The sequence below is a fragment of the Pseudophryne corroboree genome, chromosome 1 (assembly GCF_028390025.1).
Source record: "Pseudophryne corroboree isolate aPseCor3 chromosome 1, aPseCor3.hap2, whole genome shotgun sequence".
Classification (NCBI taxonomy): domain Eukaryota; kingdom Metazoa; phylum Chordata; class Amphibia; order Anura; family Myobatrachidae; genus Pseudophryne; species Pseudophryne corroboree.
The window spans coordinates 936783115-936800384 of NC_086444.1; the positions used below are offsets into that span (position 1 = coordinate 936783115).

Genomic DNA, 17270 nt, shown 5'->3' on the forward strand with positions numbered 1-17270 from the left:
CCAGCTCATCTCGGATCTCCAGTTGTGGGGGCATGCCTTCAGACGTTCCATTTGGCGTGGTTCCAGACATCCACAGATGGGTGGATCCGCAATTTAGTGTTAAAAGGTTACAAGATAGAGTTCGACTGTCTCCCGCCACTGTTGTTTTTCGAGACCGGACTGCCTGTGTCGGACGACAAGAGGGCGGTTCTGCAAATTGCCATTCAGTCTCTGCTGGATACAGCAGTTTTGATTCCAGTCCCTGTACACCAACAAGGTCAGGGTTATTATTCCAGTCTGTTTGTAGTACCAAAGCCGGATGGCTCGGTCAGGCCAATATTGAACTTAAAGGGGCTCAATCAGTACGTCACTTACTACAGATTCAAGATGGAATCCCTGCGGTCAGTAATTGCAGGTTTAGAGCCACAGGAATTCATGATTGCGCTGGATCTCAAGGATGCGTACTTACACATTCCGAATTGGCCACCTCATCAGAGGTTCTTGCGTTTTGCGATACGGCAAAACCATTACCAGTTTCAGGCTCTACCGTTTGGCCTCTCGTCAGCGCCTCGGGTATTCACCAAAGTGATGTCTTTGATGATAGCTCATCTCAGATCCCTGGGAGTGATAATAGTTCCGTACTTGGACGATCTGCTCATCAAAGCTCCGTCTCAACAGATGCTCCTACAACATGCCTTGCTGACATACAATGTGCTAGTTCAGCATGGTTGGATTGTCAACTTCAAATCACATCTGATTCCGTCTCAACTACTTCAATTCCTAGGAATGATTCTCGATACGGTAGATCAAAGAATTTACCTACCAGAACAGAAAGTACAGATTATTCGTCATCTGGTACAATTAGTGCTCAAGCCACGCACAGTCTCTGTACATTTGTGCATTCGACTGTTAGGCAAAATGGTGGCGGCTTTCGAAGCGCTTCAGTTCGGAAGATTTCACTCACGTCTTTTTCAACTGGATGTGCTCGCACAGTGGTCGGGTTTGCATCTGCAGATTCACCAGAGGGTGAGGTTGTCTCCACGGGCCAGAGTATCTCTACTCTGGTGGCTCAAAGTACACAATCTAACCGCAGGGAAACGGTTCTGCGCCTGGAATTGGATAATTCTAACGACGGACGCTAGTCTCAGAGGTTGGGGAGCTGTGGTACAAAATTGTCAGCTCCAGGGTCTCTGGGCGGATCACGAAAGATTGCTGTCTATAAATGTCCTGGAACGCCGGGCAATTTACAATGCGCTACGACAAGCAGTGCACATGCTCCGGTCTCAGACTGTCCAGGTGCAGTCAGACAACGCGACGGCGGTCGCGTACATCAACAAACAAGGAGGAACGAGAAGCCGCATGGCCATGCGGGAAGTAGCTCGAATCCTCAATTGGGCCGAGCATCACCAAGTAATATTGTCGGCAGTGTTCATTCCGGGAGTGGACAACTGGGAGGCGGATTATCTCAGCCGTCGGGATTTTCATCCAGGAGAATGGGCATTAAATCCAGAAGTGTTTCACATGTTGGTCCAGAGGTGGGGTTACCCACAAGTGGATCTGATGGCGTCTCACCACAAACATCAAACGGCCCAGTATGTGTCCAGAACGCGAGATCCAAAGGCAGTGGCGGTGGATGCTCTCACAATCGCGTGGCCATTCAGCCTCGTGTATCTGTTTCCACCGTTTCCGCTGTTCCCTCTGTTGCTAAAACGGATCAAACGAGAGTCCGCCACAGTCATACTTGTGACGCCTCATTGGCCTCGGAGAGCTTGGTTCTCGGATCTCCGCGGGCTACTCGCAGACGATCCTTGGCCGCTCCCGCTACGTCCGGACCTGTTACAATAGGGTCCGTTCCTTTACCCCGATTTAGCGCGGCTGCGTTTGACGGGGTGGCTGTTGAGACCGCCCTCTTAAGAAGAGAGGGCATTCCAGAATCTGTTATACCAACCATGTTACGTGCTAGGAAGCCAGTTACTGCAGCTCATTATTACAGAATTTGGCGTGCCTATATAGGTTGGTGTGAAGCTCGGAAGGTTCCGACATCTTTCAAGTTATCCCGTCTTTTGTTATTTCTGCAGACGGGGTTGGATGGAGGACTGCGTTTATCTACACTAAAGGTGCAGGTCTCTCCTTTGTCAATTTACTTTGAAAGACGTTTGGCTCTATTGCCGTCTGTACACACCTTTCTGCAAGGTGTCCTCAGAGTACAGCCTCCATTCATTCCACCTACAGCGCCATGGGACTTGAATCTGGTTTTAGATTTCTTACAGTCTTCATATTTTGAACCCTTACAACAAGTGGATATTAAGTTTCTCACTTGGAAAACAATTTTTCTCCTAGCCTTGGCTTCGGCAAGGCGTGTTTCAGATTTGGGTGCCTTGTCATGCAAGCCACCGTATTTGGTGTTTCATGATGACAGAGCGGAACTTCGAACGAATCCCGCTTTCTTACCAAAGGTAGTGTCATCTTTTCACATCAATCAACCAATAGTAGTTCCTGTGTTAACAGGAGATTCTGGAACTTTGGATGTGGTACGCGCACTACGTGTTTATGTATCCCGAACGTCTACAGTTCGTAAGACGGATACGTTGTTTGTTCTCTATGATGCTGCCAGCTTCTAAGCAGATCTTATCCAGATGGATTAAACTGACCATACGTCAGGCTTACCTTCATGCTAGGTTACAGCCGCCTACATCAGTAATGGCTCATTCTACACGTTCTGTGGGAACTTCATGGGCAGCTGGTCGTGGGGCTTCTACGACGCAGCTTTGCCGTGCGGCTACATGGTCATCAGTGCACACGTTTGTGCGCTTTTACAAGTTTGATACGTTTGCGACATCAGCATCTAGCTTTGGCCGCCTAGTGTTACAGGTGCCAAACAGCTCTCCCGGGGCCGGGGGAAGCTTTGGTACGTCCCAAGAGTACTCCAGTGACCCCTAGTGGATGAAAAAGAAAATAGGATTTTGGTACTTACCAGGTAAAGCCTTTTCTTTGAATCCATAGGGGGTACTGGACGCCCACCCAGAGCAGTTTTACCTGGTTTGTGGTAAGTTCGGTGGATCTTATGGTAACACATTCTCACCGACTTGTTCCAATTTTCAAGTTCTATCGGTTATGGTGTCAACTGTTTAGTTGTCAGTAACGTTATATGTCAACTTTATTGTTGTCCGTTATGTTATAATGTTATATGTAATTCTCTCTATCACTCCTGTTCGGCTCCTCTCTATCGCTCCTGTTCGGCTCAGTAAAAAACACTGAGGTACTCTGGGAATATGGAGGGGAGGAGAGTTACTGAATTTAAATATTCAGTGCCTGTTCTGCTAAAGCCGTCCATATCCCCAAGAGTACTCCAGTGCCCCCTATGGATTCAAAGAAAAGTTTTTACCTGGTAAGTACCAAAATCCTATTTTTCTTCCTTTATATAAAGACAAAGTTATGATTTTCTGCATCATTTTCACCATACTGTAGCTGTCTGATGCTTGTGTGGTGCTAACACAAACCATCTGTTCTACATACTGATATTTGCTTATGCTAGATAGATGATATTGCTTATTTTGATAGGTCATATCTGTGAAATAGAAATCCCTGTTAAACTACAAACTTATAGGTATGAGTTGCTTGCACCAAGTGCTTGAAATCATTTATTCGCATTTTCTTGCTTCTAATAGCTTAATTTATGAAATCAGTTGTACTGTTAGCTTTATCTGTTTAGACATACTGCAGTTAGGGAGTGTGGGGTTGGGTACAATAGGTTAATGCTCACTATGGCCCAAATGTATCAAGCCCTAAAAAGTGATAATGGGGAGACTGATAGTGTGATAAATGACCAGCCAATCAGCATCTGTCATTTTTCAAACACAGTTAGGAAGCCGATTGGTCATTTATCGCTTTATCGGGCTCCACATTATCACTTTTTAAGGCTTAATACATTTGGGCTTATGTCTATATTGAGTATGTCGACCTCACAATGCTGACGTTGGGATTTTAATTCTCCTTAGAGCGTTTTACCGGTGCAGATGTTATAACGTTAAACATGCCTGTGGTATTGTGAGGCTGTCATACTCACTGTGCCCATAGCGAGTGTTTGTATCGTGTGATCTATACTCAAATTCTTGGTTGACATTTTAAGGCATACCAACAAGCACCTTTATTTTTTATGATGAAAAATCAGCAACGTTTTACCAAGTATTTATTACGTCTGGTTACTTGTGCTCACCACTCTTCATTTCAGTTGCCATATTGTTTTGTTACCTCTGATCTTAACATTGGTTTCTCACTCCTCTTTCAGCATGCTGGTAACATCAAAGAAGCTGCTCGGTGGATGGATGAAGCACAGGCTCTGGACACGGCAGATAGGTTTATCAACTCAAAATGTGCAAAGTACATGTTAAAAGCAAACATGATCAAGGAGGCAGAGGAAATGTGCTCAAAGTTTACACGGGTTCGTTTTTCTTATTTTCTGACTATACAAAAATAGTTGTTTATGATTATTGGCAAGTTTTATTTACTTAAAGTGAATGGTTACATCTATATATAACCGGCATAGATGTCCATTTAGCACAAGAAGAGCTGGATGGAGGCCCTCTGCTCACAGCTCATTGGCATACACTGAAGGACAGAACGCCCTGATCCATTTTGGAAAGCTAGCTTAAAAGCTGCCAGCTGAATGGCACAGTGGTTTTGATTCAAATGTGAACGGAGCTGCTATAGCTGCTGCTTATATAGCTATAATAGTGTAATGCATCAGGTGATCAAAGGACTCGGCATCGGATCTTCTGTGACCGTATCGGCCAGCTGCGTAACCCATGTGTTCGCGCAAGCTAGCCGCTGCAGATCCAACAAAGAGGCAGGGAAATCTGAGCTTTCTCCGGCTGGGGGGCGCAGGTTATCCACAGCATAACAATGGGATATGATGGAGCAATAGCGGATTGGCACCAAACGTTCACAAGCTTTCAGTCCTCCCAGGATGCAATGGGCCCGTCCATATATCCCCGCCCACTGGCTCAGGCAAATCCCTTTTTTGTTTGGTGCGGCAGGAGCCGGACCATGGTCAGAGGGCTGCTGTTCTTGGCAGCACTAAGCTTTTTTATTTTATGTTTATAGCCTTACTATGTTTTTGAGCGATCTTTCTTAACAGCGTCTTATACGCATATTGGAAAGAGTCGTTCCAACAACTCTCTGCCGGGTCGCAACAACACTTACCAATGTGTACAGTGCTGTCTCGACGGGCGTCTGTGTCGGATATAATAGCAGGTCCAGCAGACGTTACCAGGCTGTGGCCTGAGCACGGGAAGAAGGTAAGGCATCTGTTCCACGTAGTCGGGGAATACGGACACAGCTGCACTGTATTGGGAGGAGACTACCAAACAGTAGCTGACGCACTGCCACCACGGGTGCTCCAGCGCTAGGCCTTAGGGATCATAAGGCACCAGGATTAGTATGAGGCTGCGATCCCTAGGGTTGATGTCAGTGGTGGGGAGTTAAACGCTCTCCTGGTCACCCCTCCCCCCAGTTATGACCAGTTTCCGCGAGTCTCCCGTCATGAACTGTTGCCTCACTTCCGTCTCAGATGTTACCACGAGGTGTCTCGGTCGCAGCATAGGCCGCTGCATATATGTGTTCACTAAGCGCTACCGCGAGGAGACCCGCTCGCAGTACAGGCGTCTGTATGACGGTGCGTCTGTATGCACAGTGTGTCTGTGTCCACTTAACAGTTCCCGGAGCGGCAGTGTACACTAGTAGCGTCTGGATCCACTCGGCGTTCGCTAACGTATTGATCGATCTTGGAAGTGAGGTGAGTCTCCCTGTATACCACTCTACGGAGTACTGGTTATACAGCACTAAATTTCTATCTACTTTTGTTAGTATGAATAGTTCAATTTAAGTGCCTTTTGCATATGAGTCTGTACATTACTGTGATTTTTTTTTTGCATTGCGTCTGAATACTTTAAGATCTGTATAAAACAGAATTCAGAAATATGTACTCCTACATACTTTAAAATATGTTTGTAGTTGATTATGTGCTCATATGACTAATATAGAACATGTGACTGACTGCTAGTGTGATTGCTGACTTTAATATATGTTTGTCAGTTGTTTCTTCTGGTCCAATGCTGGTGCATGGGTAGGGTCAGATTGATATCACTTTAGAAGGTTAAAGTGATTACAGTCACAAATTGTGTAGTACACTGTGAAAGTGCTGATTATTTATCATGTCAAAGAGCGGCAAAGGTGACGAGGGTACACGCGCAGTAACACCAACACTCATATCATGTTTGTCTTGAAAAACTGTATTATCCTCTCAGGATCTAGTACAGGATGGTTTATGTGCAAATTGTTTTGCGTTTCAGCAGATTACAAGGCAGATCCCTGTTCAACGTCAGGTACAGATAGATCCACCTTGGGCGATGTTTGCATACACCTTGTCCAGTATAGCTGAACGGGTAATTCCTACACCTTCGCTACCAGGAATGGGGTACACTAATAACCCATGCATGCAGCTCCCTACTTACGGTATATCATTTCCCTCGCCAGCTTCTCCAAAGAGACAAGCTGATAAACCAAGTGTAAGTAAACTTCACAGGCTACACAGGATGATTCATCGGATGATGAAAGCTCTATATACTCTACTTCGGCATACGAAGAACAAGTAGAAGGTCTCAGCTCAGTGGATATAGCTGAGTTAATTAGAGCAATAAAGGCCATTCTGTCCTTAGAGGATTCAGCAGAGCCTGTGTTAAAAATAAAGGCTCCTGTATTTAAACGGCCCAAAGCAGGTAAGACTGAGGGGTAAATTTACTAAGGTGGGAGATTTTTAGAACTGGTGATGTTGCCCATAGCAACCAATCAGATTATATCTATTATCTGCTAGAAGCAGCTAGATAAATGTTAAGTAGAATCTGATTGGTTGCCATGGGCAACATCACCAGTTCTAAAAATCTCCCACCTTAGTAAATTTACCCCTGAGTTTCCAGGGTCAGACCAGCTAACGGAAATCATGAAAAATGCTTGGGCTACACCCAGTAAATAATATAGAATCCCAAAAAATGGGATTCCAATTATCCTTTTACAGCTGGGGACTGTTTAAAATGGGAAATGGCTCCCAAAGTAGATACGCATGTCATTCGATTAGTGCGAAAATCTATATTACCTTTGCCATCAACGTCATTGGGTGATGTCATGGATAGAAGAGTGGATGGTTTTCTGAAAACCATATTTTCTCTGTCTGGGGCAGTCATAAGGCCAGCCATGGCTACAGCTTGGATGGCAAAAGCAGTTGCTGCCTGGATAGAGGTACTGGAAGACGGTCTTTCAGCACCTTCAAGGGAGCAAGAATCCTATATAGCTCATATAAAACAGGCTGCAACATTCTTGGAAGAAGCAGCACTAGATATGGGCACTATTGCCTCCAGGGCATCAGCTTCAACAACAGCTACTCGCAGAGCAATTTGGTTATGTACATGGAAAGCTGATTCAGAGTCTTCAGAAGGTTCTGGAATCTTTGCCTTTTTACTGGAAGCATTCTGTTTGGTAAAGAATTGACAGACATTCTGGTGTCAGAAGCAGATTCCAAAAAGGTAAAATTTCCTTCCACATATAACCCCAAACGTAGGGGTCCCGCTTTTCGGCCCTTTGGGTCACAAGGAAAAGCAAAAGGGAAAAGGTGATCGTAAGCAGCCCCAATATAATATATTTGGTAAGGCGAAAAGCAATGGGCTACCAGAACGCTATCCTCAAAACCAGAGAATAAGCCATCGGTCTGATGGTGTGGGCCTCCTCTTGGGGGACCCCATGGTAGGGGGCCAACTTCTTCAGTTTGCACAGATATGGCAGCAGTCTACAACAGATGCCTGGGTGCAAGAAGTGGTATCTCTGGGTTATGTTTTTCTCTTCAAGAAGCATCCTCCTTGAAGGTTCTTCTGCACCAGCCCATCTCGTGTAGAGACGAAGGCCAGGGCTTTGCAAGAAGTAGTTCAGAAATTGCTTCAGTCAGGAGTAATCATTCCAGTACCCCCTGCACGGGGACAGGGGTTTTACTCCAACCTGTTTTTTGGTTCAGAAGCCAAATGGGTCATTCCGGCCAATTCTCAATCTGAAAATGCTAAACAAATACATTTGGGTCCCACGGTTTCACATGGAGACGTTACGCTCCATAGTTTTGTCCATGGAACCAGGGGATTATATGGTATCCCTGGATATTCAGGATGCTTACCTACATGTTCCTATAGCACTGTCCCATCAGTGCTATCTCAGGTTCGCTATCCTCCAGCAGCATTTTCAGTTCCAGGCATTACCTTTTGGGTTAGCCACGGCACCCAGAGTATTTAAGATCATGGTTGTTATGGCAGCTTATCTTCGCAAGCAGGGGATAAGAATTTTTCCATACCTCGACGACCTGTTAATTCTAGCACAATCACAGGAAATGCTCCTGGACCATCTCCAACAGACAATAACATGTCTGCAGAGGCATGGATGGCTCATAAATTGGGCAAAATCGTCTCTAGTTGCGTCACGATGGATGACTCACTTGGGGGCTGTACTGGATTCAAGTCTGCAGAAAATATTTTTACCTCGGGACAAGATAGTCAAGGTACAGTCAAGGACTCAGGAGTTGTTACACAGTCAAACAATATCAATCCACTCATCGATGCGACTGATGGGTTTGATGGTGTCAACATTCGACATGGTGGAGTATGCACAATTCCACTCAAGACCTCTGCAGCATCTGATTCTGGCCACATGGAATGGAATACATCAGACAATAAAGAAACAGACTATGGTACTTTCACACAAGGTAAGAAAGTCATTAGCCTGGTGGCTACAAACATCCCATCTAGACAAAGGGAGACCCTTTTGGATATCAGATTGGGAGATCCTGACAACAGATGCCAGTCTTCAGGGCTAGGGAGCAGTGTCCGGAAGATGATGGTTCCAGGGACAATGGACCACAGAAGAAAGTTGTCTGCCAGTAAATCTGTTAGAACTTCGGCCCATATACATGGCACTGATTCAGGTAAAGTACACTCTTCAAGGAAGACTAGTCCAGATCCGCCCGGACAGTGTAACGGCGGTAGCGTACCTCAACCATCGGGGAGAAACGCGCAGTCAAACAGCAATGAAGGAGGTAAGTCACATACTAAAATGGCCAGCACTCAATCTTTCAGCATTGTCCGCAGTATTCGTTCCGGGAGTCCTAAACTGGGAAGCAGACTTTCTCAGTCGACACGCCATTCAAGCAAGCAAATGGTCTCTACATACGGAAGTCTTCCAAACTCTAGAAGACAAGTGGGGTTTGCCAGAGATAGAGCTCATGGCGCCCTGTCTGAACAACAAAGTACCCGTATACGGGTCAAGAACAAAGGATCCCGTGGCAATCTTTGTGGACACCCTGTCAGTGAAATGGGATTTTCATCTGGCGTATGTTTCTTCCGATCATCCTGCTACCCAGGGTGGTGAGGAAGATAAAAGAAGCAAAGGGTGCCGTGATTCTAATAGCTCCGGCTTGGCCCAGAAGGCATTGGTACACAGATCTGCAGAGAATGTCGATAGATGCTCCACTTCTACTCCCTCAACGTCCAGATCTTCTAATGCAGGGTCCTTGTTACCACAGGCTGTGCATTCAACCTCCCTTTGTTCCTCCTACAGTGCCTTGGGACTTAAATTTAGTCCTGAAAGCCCTTCAAGTTGCTCCATTTGAACCACTTAATAAAGTGGATCTTAAATGGTTGACAGCTAAAGTTCTCTTTCTACTGACTATGGTATCAGCTAGACGAGTGGCAGATTTAGGAGAGCTGTCTTGTCGTTCTCCTTTTCTGACTTTTTATCCAGATAAAGCAGTTCTCAGAATTAGGTCTGGGTACCTTCCGAAGATGGTGTCTAAATTCCACCTTAATGAAGAAATTGTAGTCCCAGCTTTTCAGGTATGGGGACTTTCTGAGATGCGTCGGTGGACGTAGTCTGGGCATTAAGGATCTACGTGGATCGTACCAGTGCCATCAGAAAGACAGATTCTCTCTTACTTCTCTATGGATTTCACAAGAGAGGATGGCCTGCTACTAAACAGACGCTGGCAAGATGGCTTCGAATGACGATTTCAGAAGCATATTCTTGAGCTGATCTCCCTGTTCCGGATTATATGTCTGCTCGTAAGGTAGGTCCTTCATGGGCAGCACAACATGGTGCTTCAGCAGAACAGATATGTAAGGCAGCCACATGGTCTTCCATTAACATTAGACATTATTCCTTGGATACTTTGCATTTCATGACACTGAATTCGGGCGAAAGGTTCTCCTGTCCAATCAGGAGCGTCCCCATCACTAAATTGCTTTGGGAAATCCCATTGTTATCCTGTGGATAACCTGTGGACTTTGCTGGAGAAATATACGTTATGGTAAGAACTTACCGTTGATAACGGTATTTCTCCTAAGTCCACAGGGATCCCACCCTGACGCCCTTGATTTGATGATCTTTCTACTCAATAAACCTCTTCCTTCTTGTACGGAAGAGTGTGCATGTGTGTTCTTCTAGCCTGATTAGGGCTCTACATGATGCTCCTGCCTAAATGCTTTGGAATACAACTGATTTGCCTGAGCCAGTGGGCGGGGATACTGTATATGGACGGGGCCGTTGCATCCTGGGGGGACTGATAGCTTGTGATCGTTTGGTGCCAATCTGCTGTCGCTCCATCATATCCCATTGTTATCCTGTGGAACCTGTTTACATCACCCAGCGGTCTGAGCACTTGCAAGCAAAGATGGGGTTATTATACAGATTTCTACTGTAACCACGGAGGTGGGTGTGAGTTCCATGCTGGTCACTTTTATACGTCCTCCATAGCTACAAGGTGTACAACTACACTTGGTGACAAAAATGTCTGCATGGTGTTGCTATTTTGAATTACTGGGTTTTTGACAGGGGAGCTGTGTGTAGTGTCATTTATTGTCACTCTACCCGAGGATGCAGCTTTAACTGATATTTGTTTTAGTATCTTATCATTTTATTAGTTGTATGCAGTGACAATTACGTTTTATCTGCTTGATATTTTAAGGACCTTATTATGCATTTAGTTGTGTTTTTTTTTTTAATTGTATACAGTAAACATTTACTATTTTGGGAAAAAAGAGAGTGAGTTATGAGTGGGGGTAGAGAGTAATTGGTGCAGAGCTCAAATGAAGGGGGGTGATGAGAATAGTGTAAGAGAGAAATGCAGGGAATAGAGGGAAATAAACCCTGGGGTGCTGGGCATAATATCTAGAATCTTGGGAAATGACTGGTACAAAATGCTAATGGAAAAAAACCAGGGTAGCCATAAAATCAAACTGAGAAATTTAGATCAGGTTTAGTATAATTATGACATAATTTTGTTCTTGTAGGAAGGCACGTCGGCAGTTGAGAACCTGAATGAAATGCAGTGTATGTGGTTCCAGACAGAGTGTGCACAGGCATATAGGTCCATGAACAAGTTTGGGGAAGCACTTAAGAAATGCCATGAAATTGAAAGAGTGAGTATTGCAAAGCCTTGCTTGCTTTTTATTTTATATTATGTTTTTATGCGCAGAAACGTTATCATTTTTATTCAGTAATTCATGGCTAGTAAATGTTTAATTTCAATCTTTATTTTTCTCTGACGTCCTAGTGGATGCTGGGTACTCCGTAAGGACCATGGGGAATAGACGGGCTCCGCAGGAGAATGGGCACTCTTAAAAGAAAGATTAGGTACTACATCTGGTGTGCACTGGCTCCTCCCTCTATGCCCCTCCTCCAGACCTCAGTTAGAATCTGTGCCCGGCCAGAGCTGGATGCACTTAGTGGGCTCTCCTGAGTTCACTAAAAAAGTATTTGTTAGGTTTTTTATTTTCAGTGAGATCTGCTGGCAACAGACTCACTGCTTTGTGGGACTTAGGGGAGAGAAGCAAACCTACCTGCTTGCAGCTAGCTTGTGCTTCTAAGGCTACTGGACACCATTAGCTCCAGAGGGATCGAACACAGGGCCCGACTTCGATCGTCCGTTCCCGGAGCCGCGCCGCCGTCCCCCTTGCAGAGCCAGAAGACGGAAGATTCCGGAGAAAATCAGCGGCTGAAGACTCCGGTCTTCAATAAGTTAGCGCACAGCACTGCAGCTGTGCGCCATTGCTCCCACAGCACACCACACGCTCCGGTCACTGGTGGGTGCAGGGCGCTGGGGGGGGCGCCCTGGGCTGCAATTAGTATACCTTAAGTGGCAAAATGCACATAATACAGTTCTAAACTGTATATGTGCCTAATCCCCCGCCATAATTATTATTAAAAAAGCGGGAGAAGCCCGCCGCTGAAGGGGCGGGGCTATCTTCCTCAGCACAGCCAGTGCCATTTTCTCTTCACAGCTCAGCTGGAAGGACGCTCCCCAGGCTCTCCCCTGCAGTATACACTACGGAAAGGGTAAAAAAGAGAGGGGGGCACATAAATTTAGGCGCAAAATTGTGATATAAGCAGCTATTGGGGGAAAATTCACTTTGTGTATAGTGTAAATCCCTCTGTTATATAGCGCTCTGGTGTGTGCTGGCATACTCTCTCTCTCTGTCTCCCCAAAGGACTTTGTGGGGTCCTGTCCTCAGTCAGAGCATTCCCTGTGTGTGTGTGTGTGTGTGCGGTGTGTCGGTACAGCTGTGTCGACATGTTTGATGAGGACGCTTACGTGGAGGCGGAGCAGGAGCCGATAAGTGTGATGTCGCCCCCTGCGGGGCCGACACCAGAGTGGATGGATATGTGGAAGGTATTAACCGACAGTGTCAACTCCTTGCATAAAAGGTTCGATGACATAACAGCTTTGGAACAGCCGGTATCTCAGCCCGCGCCTGCCCAAGCGTCTCAGAAGCCATCAGGGGCTCAAAAACGCCCGCTACCTCAGATGGCAGACACAGATGTCGACACGGAGTCTGACTCCAGTGTCGACGAGTATGAGACAAATGTACAATCCACAAGGGCCATCCGATGCATGATTACGGCAATGAAAAATGTGTTGCACATTTCTGACATTAACCCGGTTACCACAAAAAAGGGTATTATGTTTGGGGAGAAAAAGCAGCCAGTGACTTTTCCCCCATCTGATGAGTTAAATGACTTGTGTGAAGAAGCGTGGTGTTCCCCAGATAAGAAATTTGTGATTTCTAAGCGGTTACTAATGGCGTACCCTTTTTCGCCAACGGACAGGTTGCGTTGGGAAACATCCCCTAGGGTGGACAAGGCGCTCACACGCTTATCAAAAAAGGTGGCACTGCCGTCTCAGGATACGGCCTCCTTAAAGGAGCCTGCAGATAGAAAGCAGGAGGCTATCCTGAAGTCTGTGTATACACACTCAGGTACTATACTGAGACCTGCTATTGCTTCAGCATGGATGTGTAGTGCTGCAGCAGCATGGTCTGATTCCCTGTCAGATAACATTGATTCCCTTGACAGGGATACTATTTTGCTAACCATAGAGCATATTAAAGAAGTAGTCTTATATATGAGGGATGCACAGAGGGACATTTGCCGGCTGGCATCTAGAATTAATGCAATGTCCATTTCTGCCAGGAGAGTATTATGGACTCTGCAGTGGACAGGTGATGCTGATTCTAAAAGGCACATGGAAGTTTTGCCTTATAAGGGTGAGGAATTGTTTGGGGATGGTCTCTCGGACCTCGTATCCACAGCAACAGCAGGGAAGTCGACTTTTTTACCTCAGGTTCCCTCACAGCCTAAGAAAGCACCGTATTATCAAGTACAGTCCTTTCGGCCTCAGAAAGGCAAGTGGGTCAGAGGCGCGTCCTTTCTGCCCAGAGGCAGGGGTAGAGGGAAAAAGCTGCACCAGACAGCCAGTTCCCAGGAACAAATATCCTCCCCTGCTTCCACTAAGTCCACCGCATGACGCTGGGGCTCCACAGGTGGTGCCAGGTGCGGTGTTAGCCCGTCTCCGGTACTTCAGTGACCAGTGGGTTCGCTCACAGGTGGATCTCTGGGTTCTACAAGTGGTATCTCAGGGATACAAGATGGAGTTCGAGACGTCTCCCCCTCGCCGTTACCTCAAATCAGCCTTGACAGCTACTCCCAAGGAAAGGGAGGTAGTACTGGCGGCAATTCACAAGCTGTACCTCCAGCAGGTGATAATCAAAGTTCCTCTCCTTCAACAGGGACGAGGTTACTTTTCCACAATGTTTGTGGTACCGAAACCAGACGGTTCGGTGAGACCCATTCTAAATTTGAAATCCTTGAACACTTATATAAGGAAGTTCAAGTTCAAAATGGAATCGCTCAGGGCGGTTATTGCAAGCCTGGAAAAGGGGGATTTTATGGTGTCACTGGACATCAAGGATGCTTACCTACATGTCCCCATTTACCCACCTCACCAGGAGTACCTCAGGTTTGTGGTACAGGACAGCTATTACCAATTCCAGACGTTGCCGTTTGGTCTGTCCAGGGCACCGAGGGCATGTACCAAGGTAATGGCCGAAATGATGATACTCCTTCGAAAGAAGGGAGTTATAATTATCCCGTACTTGGACGATCTCCTTATAAAGGCGAGGTCCAAGGAGCAGTTGTTGGTCGGAGTAGCACTATCTCAGGAAGTACTACAACAGCACGGCTGGATTCTGAATATCCTGAAGTCGCAGCTGGTTCCTACGACGCGTCTGCTGATATTGGGCATGTTTCTGGACACAGAACAGAAGGTGTTTCTCCCGGAGGAGAAGGCCAAGGAGTTGTCATCTCTGGTCAGAGACCTCCTGAAACCAAAACGGGTGTCGGTGCATCACTGCACGCGAGTCCTGGGAAAGATGGTAGCTTCTTACGAAGCAATTCCCTTCGGCAGGTTCCATGCAAGGAACTTTCAGTGGGATCTGTTAGACAAGTGAGGATCGCATCTTCAGATGCATCGGCTGATCACCTTGTCCCCGGGGCCAGGTTGTCTCTGCTGTGGTGGCTGCAGAGTGCTCAGCTTCTCGAGGGCCGCAGATTCGGCATTCAGGACTGGGTCCTGGTGACCACGGATGCAAGTCTCCGAGGTTGGGGAGCAGTCACTCAGGGAAGAAACTTCCAAGGACAATGGTCGAGTCGGGAGACTTCCCTACACATAAATATTCTGGACCTAAGGGCCATTTACAATGCCCTAAGCCAAGCAGAACCCCTGCTTCAAAACCAGCCGGTGCTGATTCAGTCAGACAACATCACGGCTGTCGCCCATGTAAACCGACAAGGCGGCACAAGAAGCAGGATGGCGTTGGCAGAAGCCACAAGGATTCTCCGATGGGCGGAGAATCACGTGCTAACACTGTCAGCAGTGTTCATTCCGGGTGTGGAAAACTGGGAAGCAGACTTCCTCAGCAGGCATGACCTCCACCCGGGAGAGTGGGGACTTCATCCAGAAGTCTTCACGCAGATTGTAAACCGTTGGGAACGGCCACAGGTGGACATGATGGCATCCCGCCTCAACAAAAAGCTAAAAAAGTATTGCGCCAGGTCAAGAGACCCTCAGGCGATAGTTGTGGACGCACTAGTGACACCGTGGGTGTACCAGTCGGTTTATGTGTTCCCTCCTCTTCCTCTCATACCCAAGGTACTGAGGATAGTAAGAAAGAGTGGAGTAAGAACTATACTCGTAGTTCCGGATTGGCCAAGAAGAACTTGGTACCCAGAACTACAAGAAATGATCTTGGAGGACCCATGGCCTCTGTCTCTCAGACAGGACCTGTTACTGCAGGGGCCCTGTCTGTTCCAAGACTTACCCCGGCTGCGTTTGAAGGCTTGGCGGTTGAACGCCAGATCCTAACGGAAAAGGGCGTTCCAGATGAAGTGATTCCTATGCTGTTAAAGGCTAGGAAAGACGTTGCCTGAAGTTCAGTCGTTGTTAAGGGAGTGCTGCATATTCAGCCCCCTTTTGTGCCTCCAGTGGCACCTTGGGATCTCAACGTAGGGTTGGATTTCCTAAAATCACATTGGTTGAGCCACTTCAGACCGTGGAGTTGAAGTATCTCACGTGGAAGGTAGTCATGCTGTTGGCCTTGGCCTCAGCTAGGCATGTGTCAGAATTGGCAGCTTTGTCCTGTAAAAGCCCATTTCTGATTTTCCATATGGACAGGGCAGAATTGAGGGCTCGTCCCCAATTTCTCCCAAAGGTGGTATCAGCGTTTCATTTGAACCAACCTATTGTGGTGCCTGCGGCTACTCGGGACTTGGAGGATTCCAAGTTGCTGGACGTAGTCCGGGCCCTGAAAATCTATGTTTCCAGGACGGCTAGAGTCAGAAAAACTGACTCGCTGTTTATCCTGCATGCACCCAACAAGCTGGGTGCTCCTGCTTCTAAGCAGACTATTGCTCGCTGGATCTGTAGCACGATTCAACTTACACATTCTGCGGCTGGACTGCCGCATCCTAAATCAGTAAAAGCCCATTCTACGAGGAAGGTGGGCTCTTCTTGGGCGGCTGCCCGAGGGGTCTCGGCTTTACAACTTTGCCGAGCTGCTACTTGGTCGGGATCAAACACTTTTGCAAAATTCTACAAGTTTGATACCCTGGCTGAGGAGGACCTTGAGTTTGCTCATTTGGTGCTGCAGAGTCATCCACACTATCCCGCCCGTTTGGGAGCATTGGTATTATCCCCATGGTCCTTACCGAGTACCCAGCATCCACTAGGACGTCAGAGAAAATAAGAATTTACTCACCGGTAATTCTATTTCTCGTAGTCCGTAGTGGATGCTGGGAGCCCGTCCCAAGTGCAGACTTTCTGCAATACTCGTGTATAGTTATTGCTTATTGTTCTGAGCCATCTGTTGAATGAGGCTCAGTTGTTGTTCATACTGTTAACTGGGTATAGTTATCACAAGTTGTACGGTGTGATTGGTGTGGCTGGTATGAGTCTTACCCTGGATTCCAAATCCTTTCCTAGTAATGTCAGCTCTTCCAGGCACAGTTTCCTTAACTGAGGTCTGGAGGAGGGGCATAGAGGGAGGAGCCAGTGCACACCAGATGTAGTACCTAATCTTTCTTTTAAGAGTGCCCAGTCTCCTGCGGAGCCCCTCTATTCTCCATGGTCCTTACGGAGTGCCCAGCATCCACTACGGACTACGAGAAATAGAATTACCGGTGAGTAAATTCTTATTTTTTCTCAGCCACTAGGGAACACTAGCACAACTTCAACACCGTGGGGTGATGATGGTGGCTTACAGGGAGCTGGCACTTTAAATAATCTAAGAAGCTCCTCCCCCTCGATCCCCCATTATCCCTCAGTTTTGAATTTGTGCTGAGGGAGCCAGTCACTGCTGGCTGAGCTCCTGCTCAGT

General features: G+C 46.8%; 1 protein-coding gene across 1 annotated transcript in view; it reads left to right on the forward strand.

Moving 5' to 3' along the window:
- Positions 1–17270, forward strand: part of NAA15 (N-alpha-acetyltransferase 15, NatA auxiliary subunit) — a 266058-nt gene that overhangs the window by 196829 nt on the left and 51959 nt on the right. Inside the window, exons 12-13 of the mRNA XM_063920367.1 lie at positions 4268–4420; positions 11352–11480. Coding sequence (XP_063776437.1) covers positions 4268–4420; positions 11352–11480 — 282 coding nt within the window. The remainder of the gene's footprint in view (positions 1–4267; positions 4421–11351; positions 11481–17270) is intronic.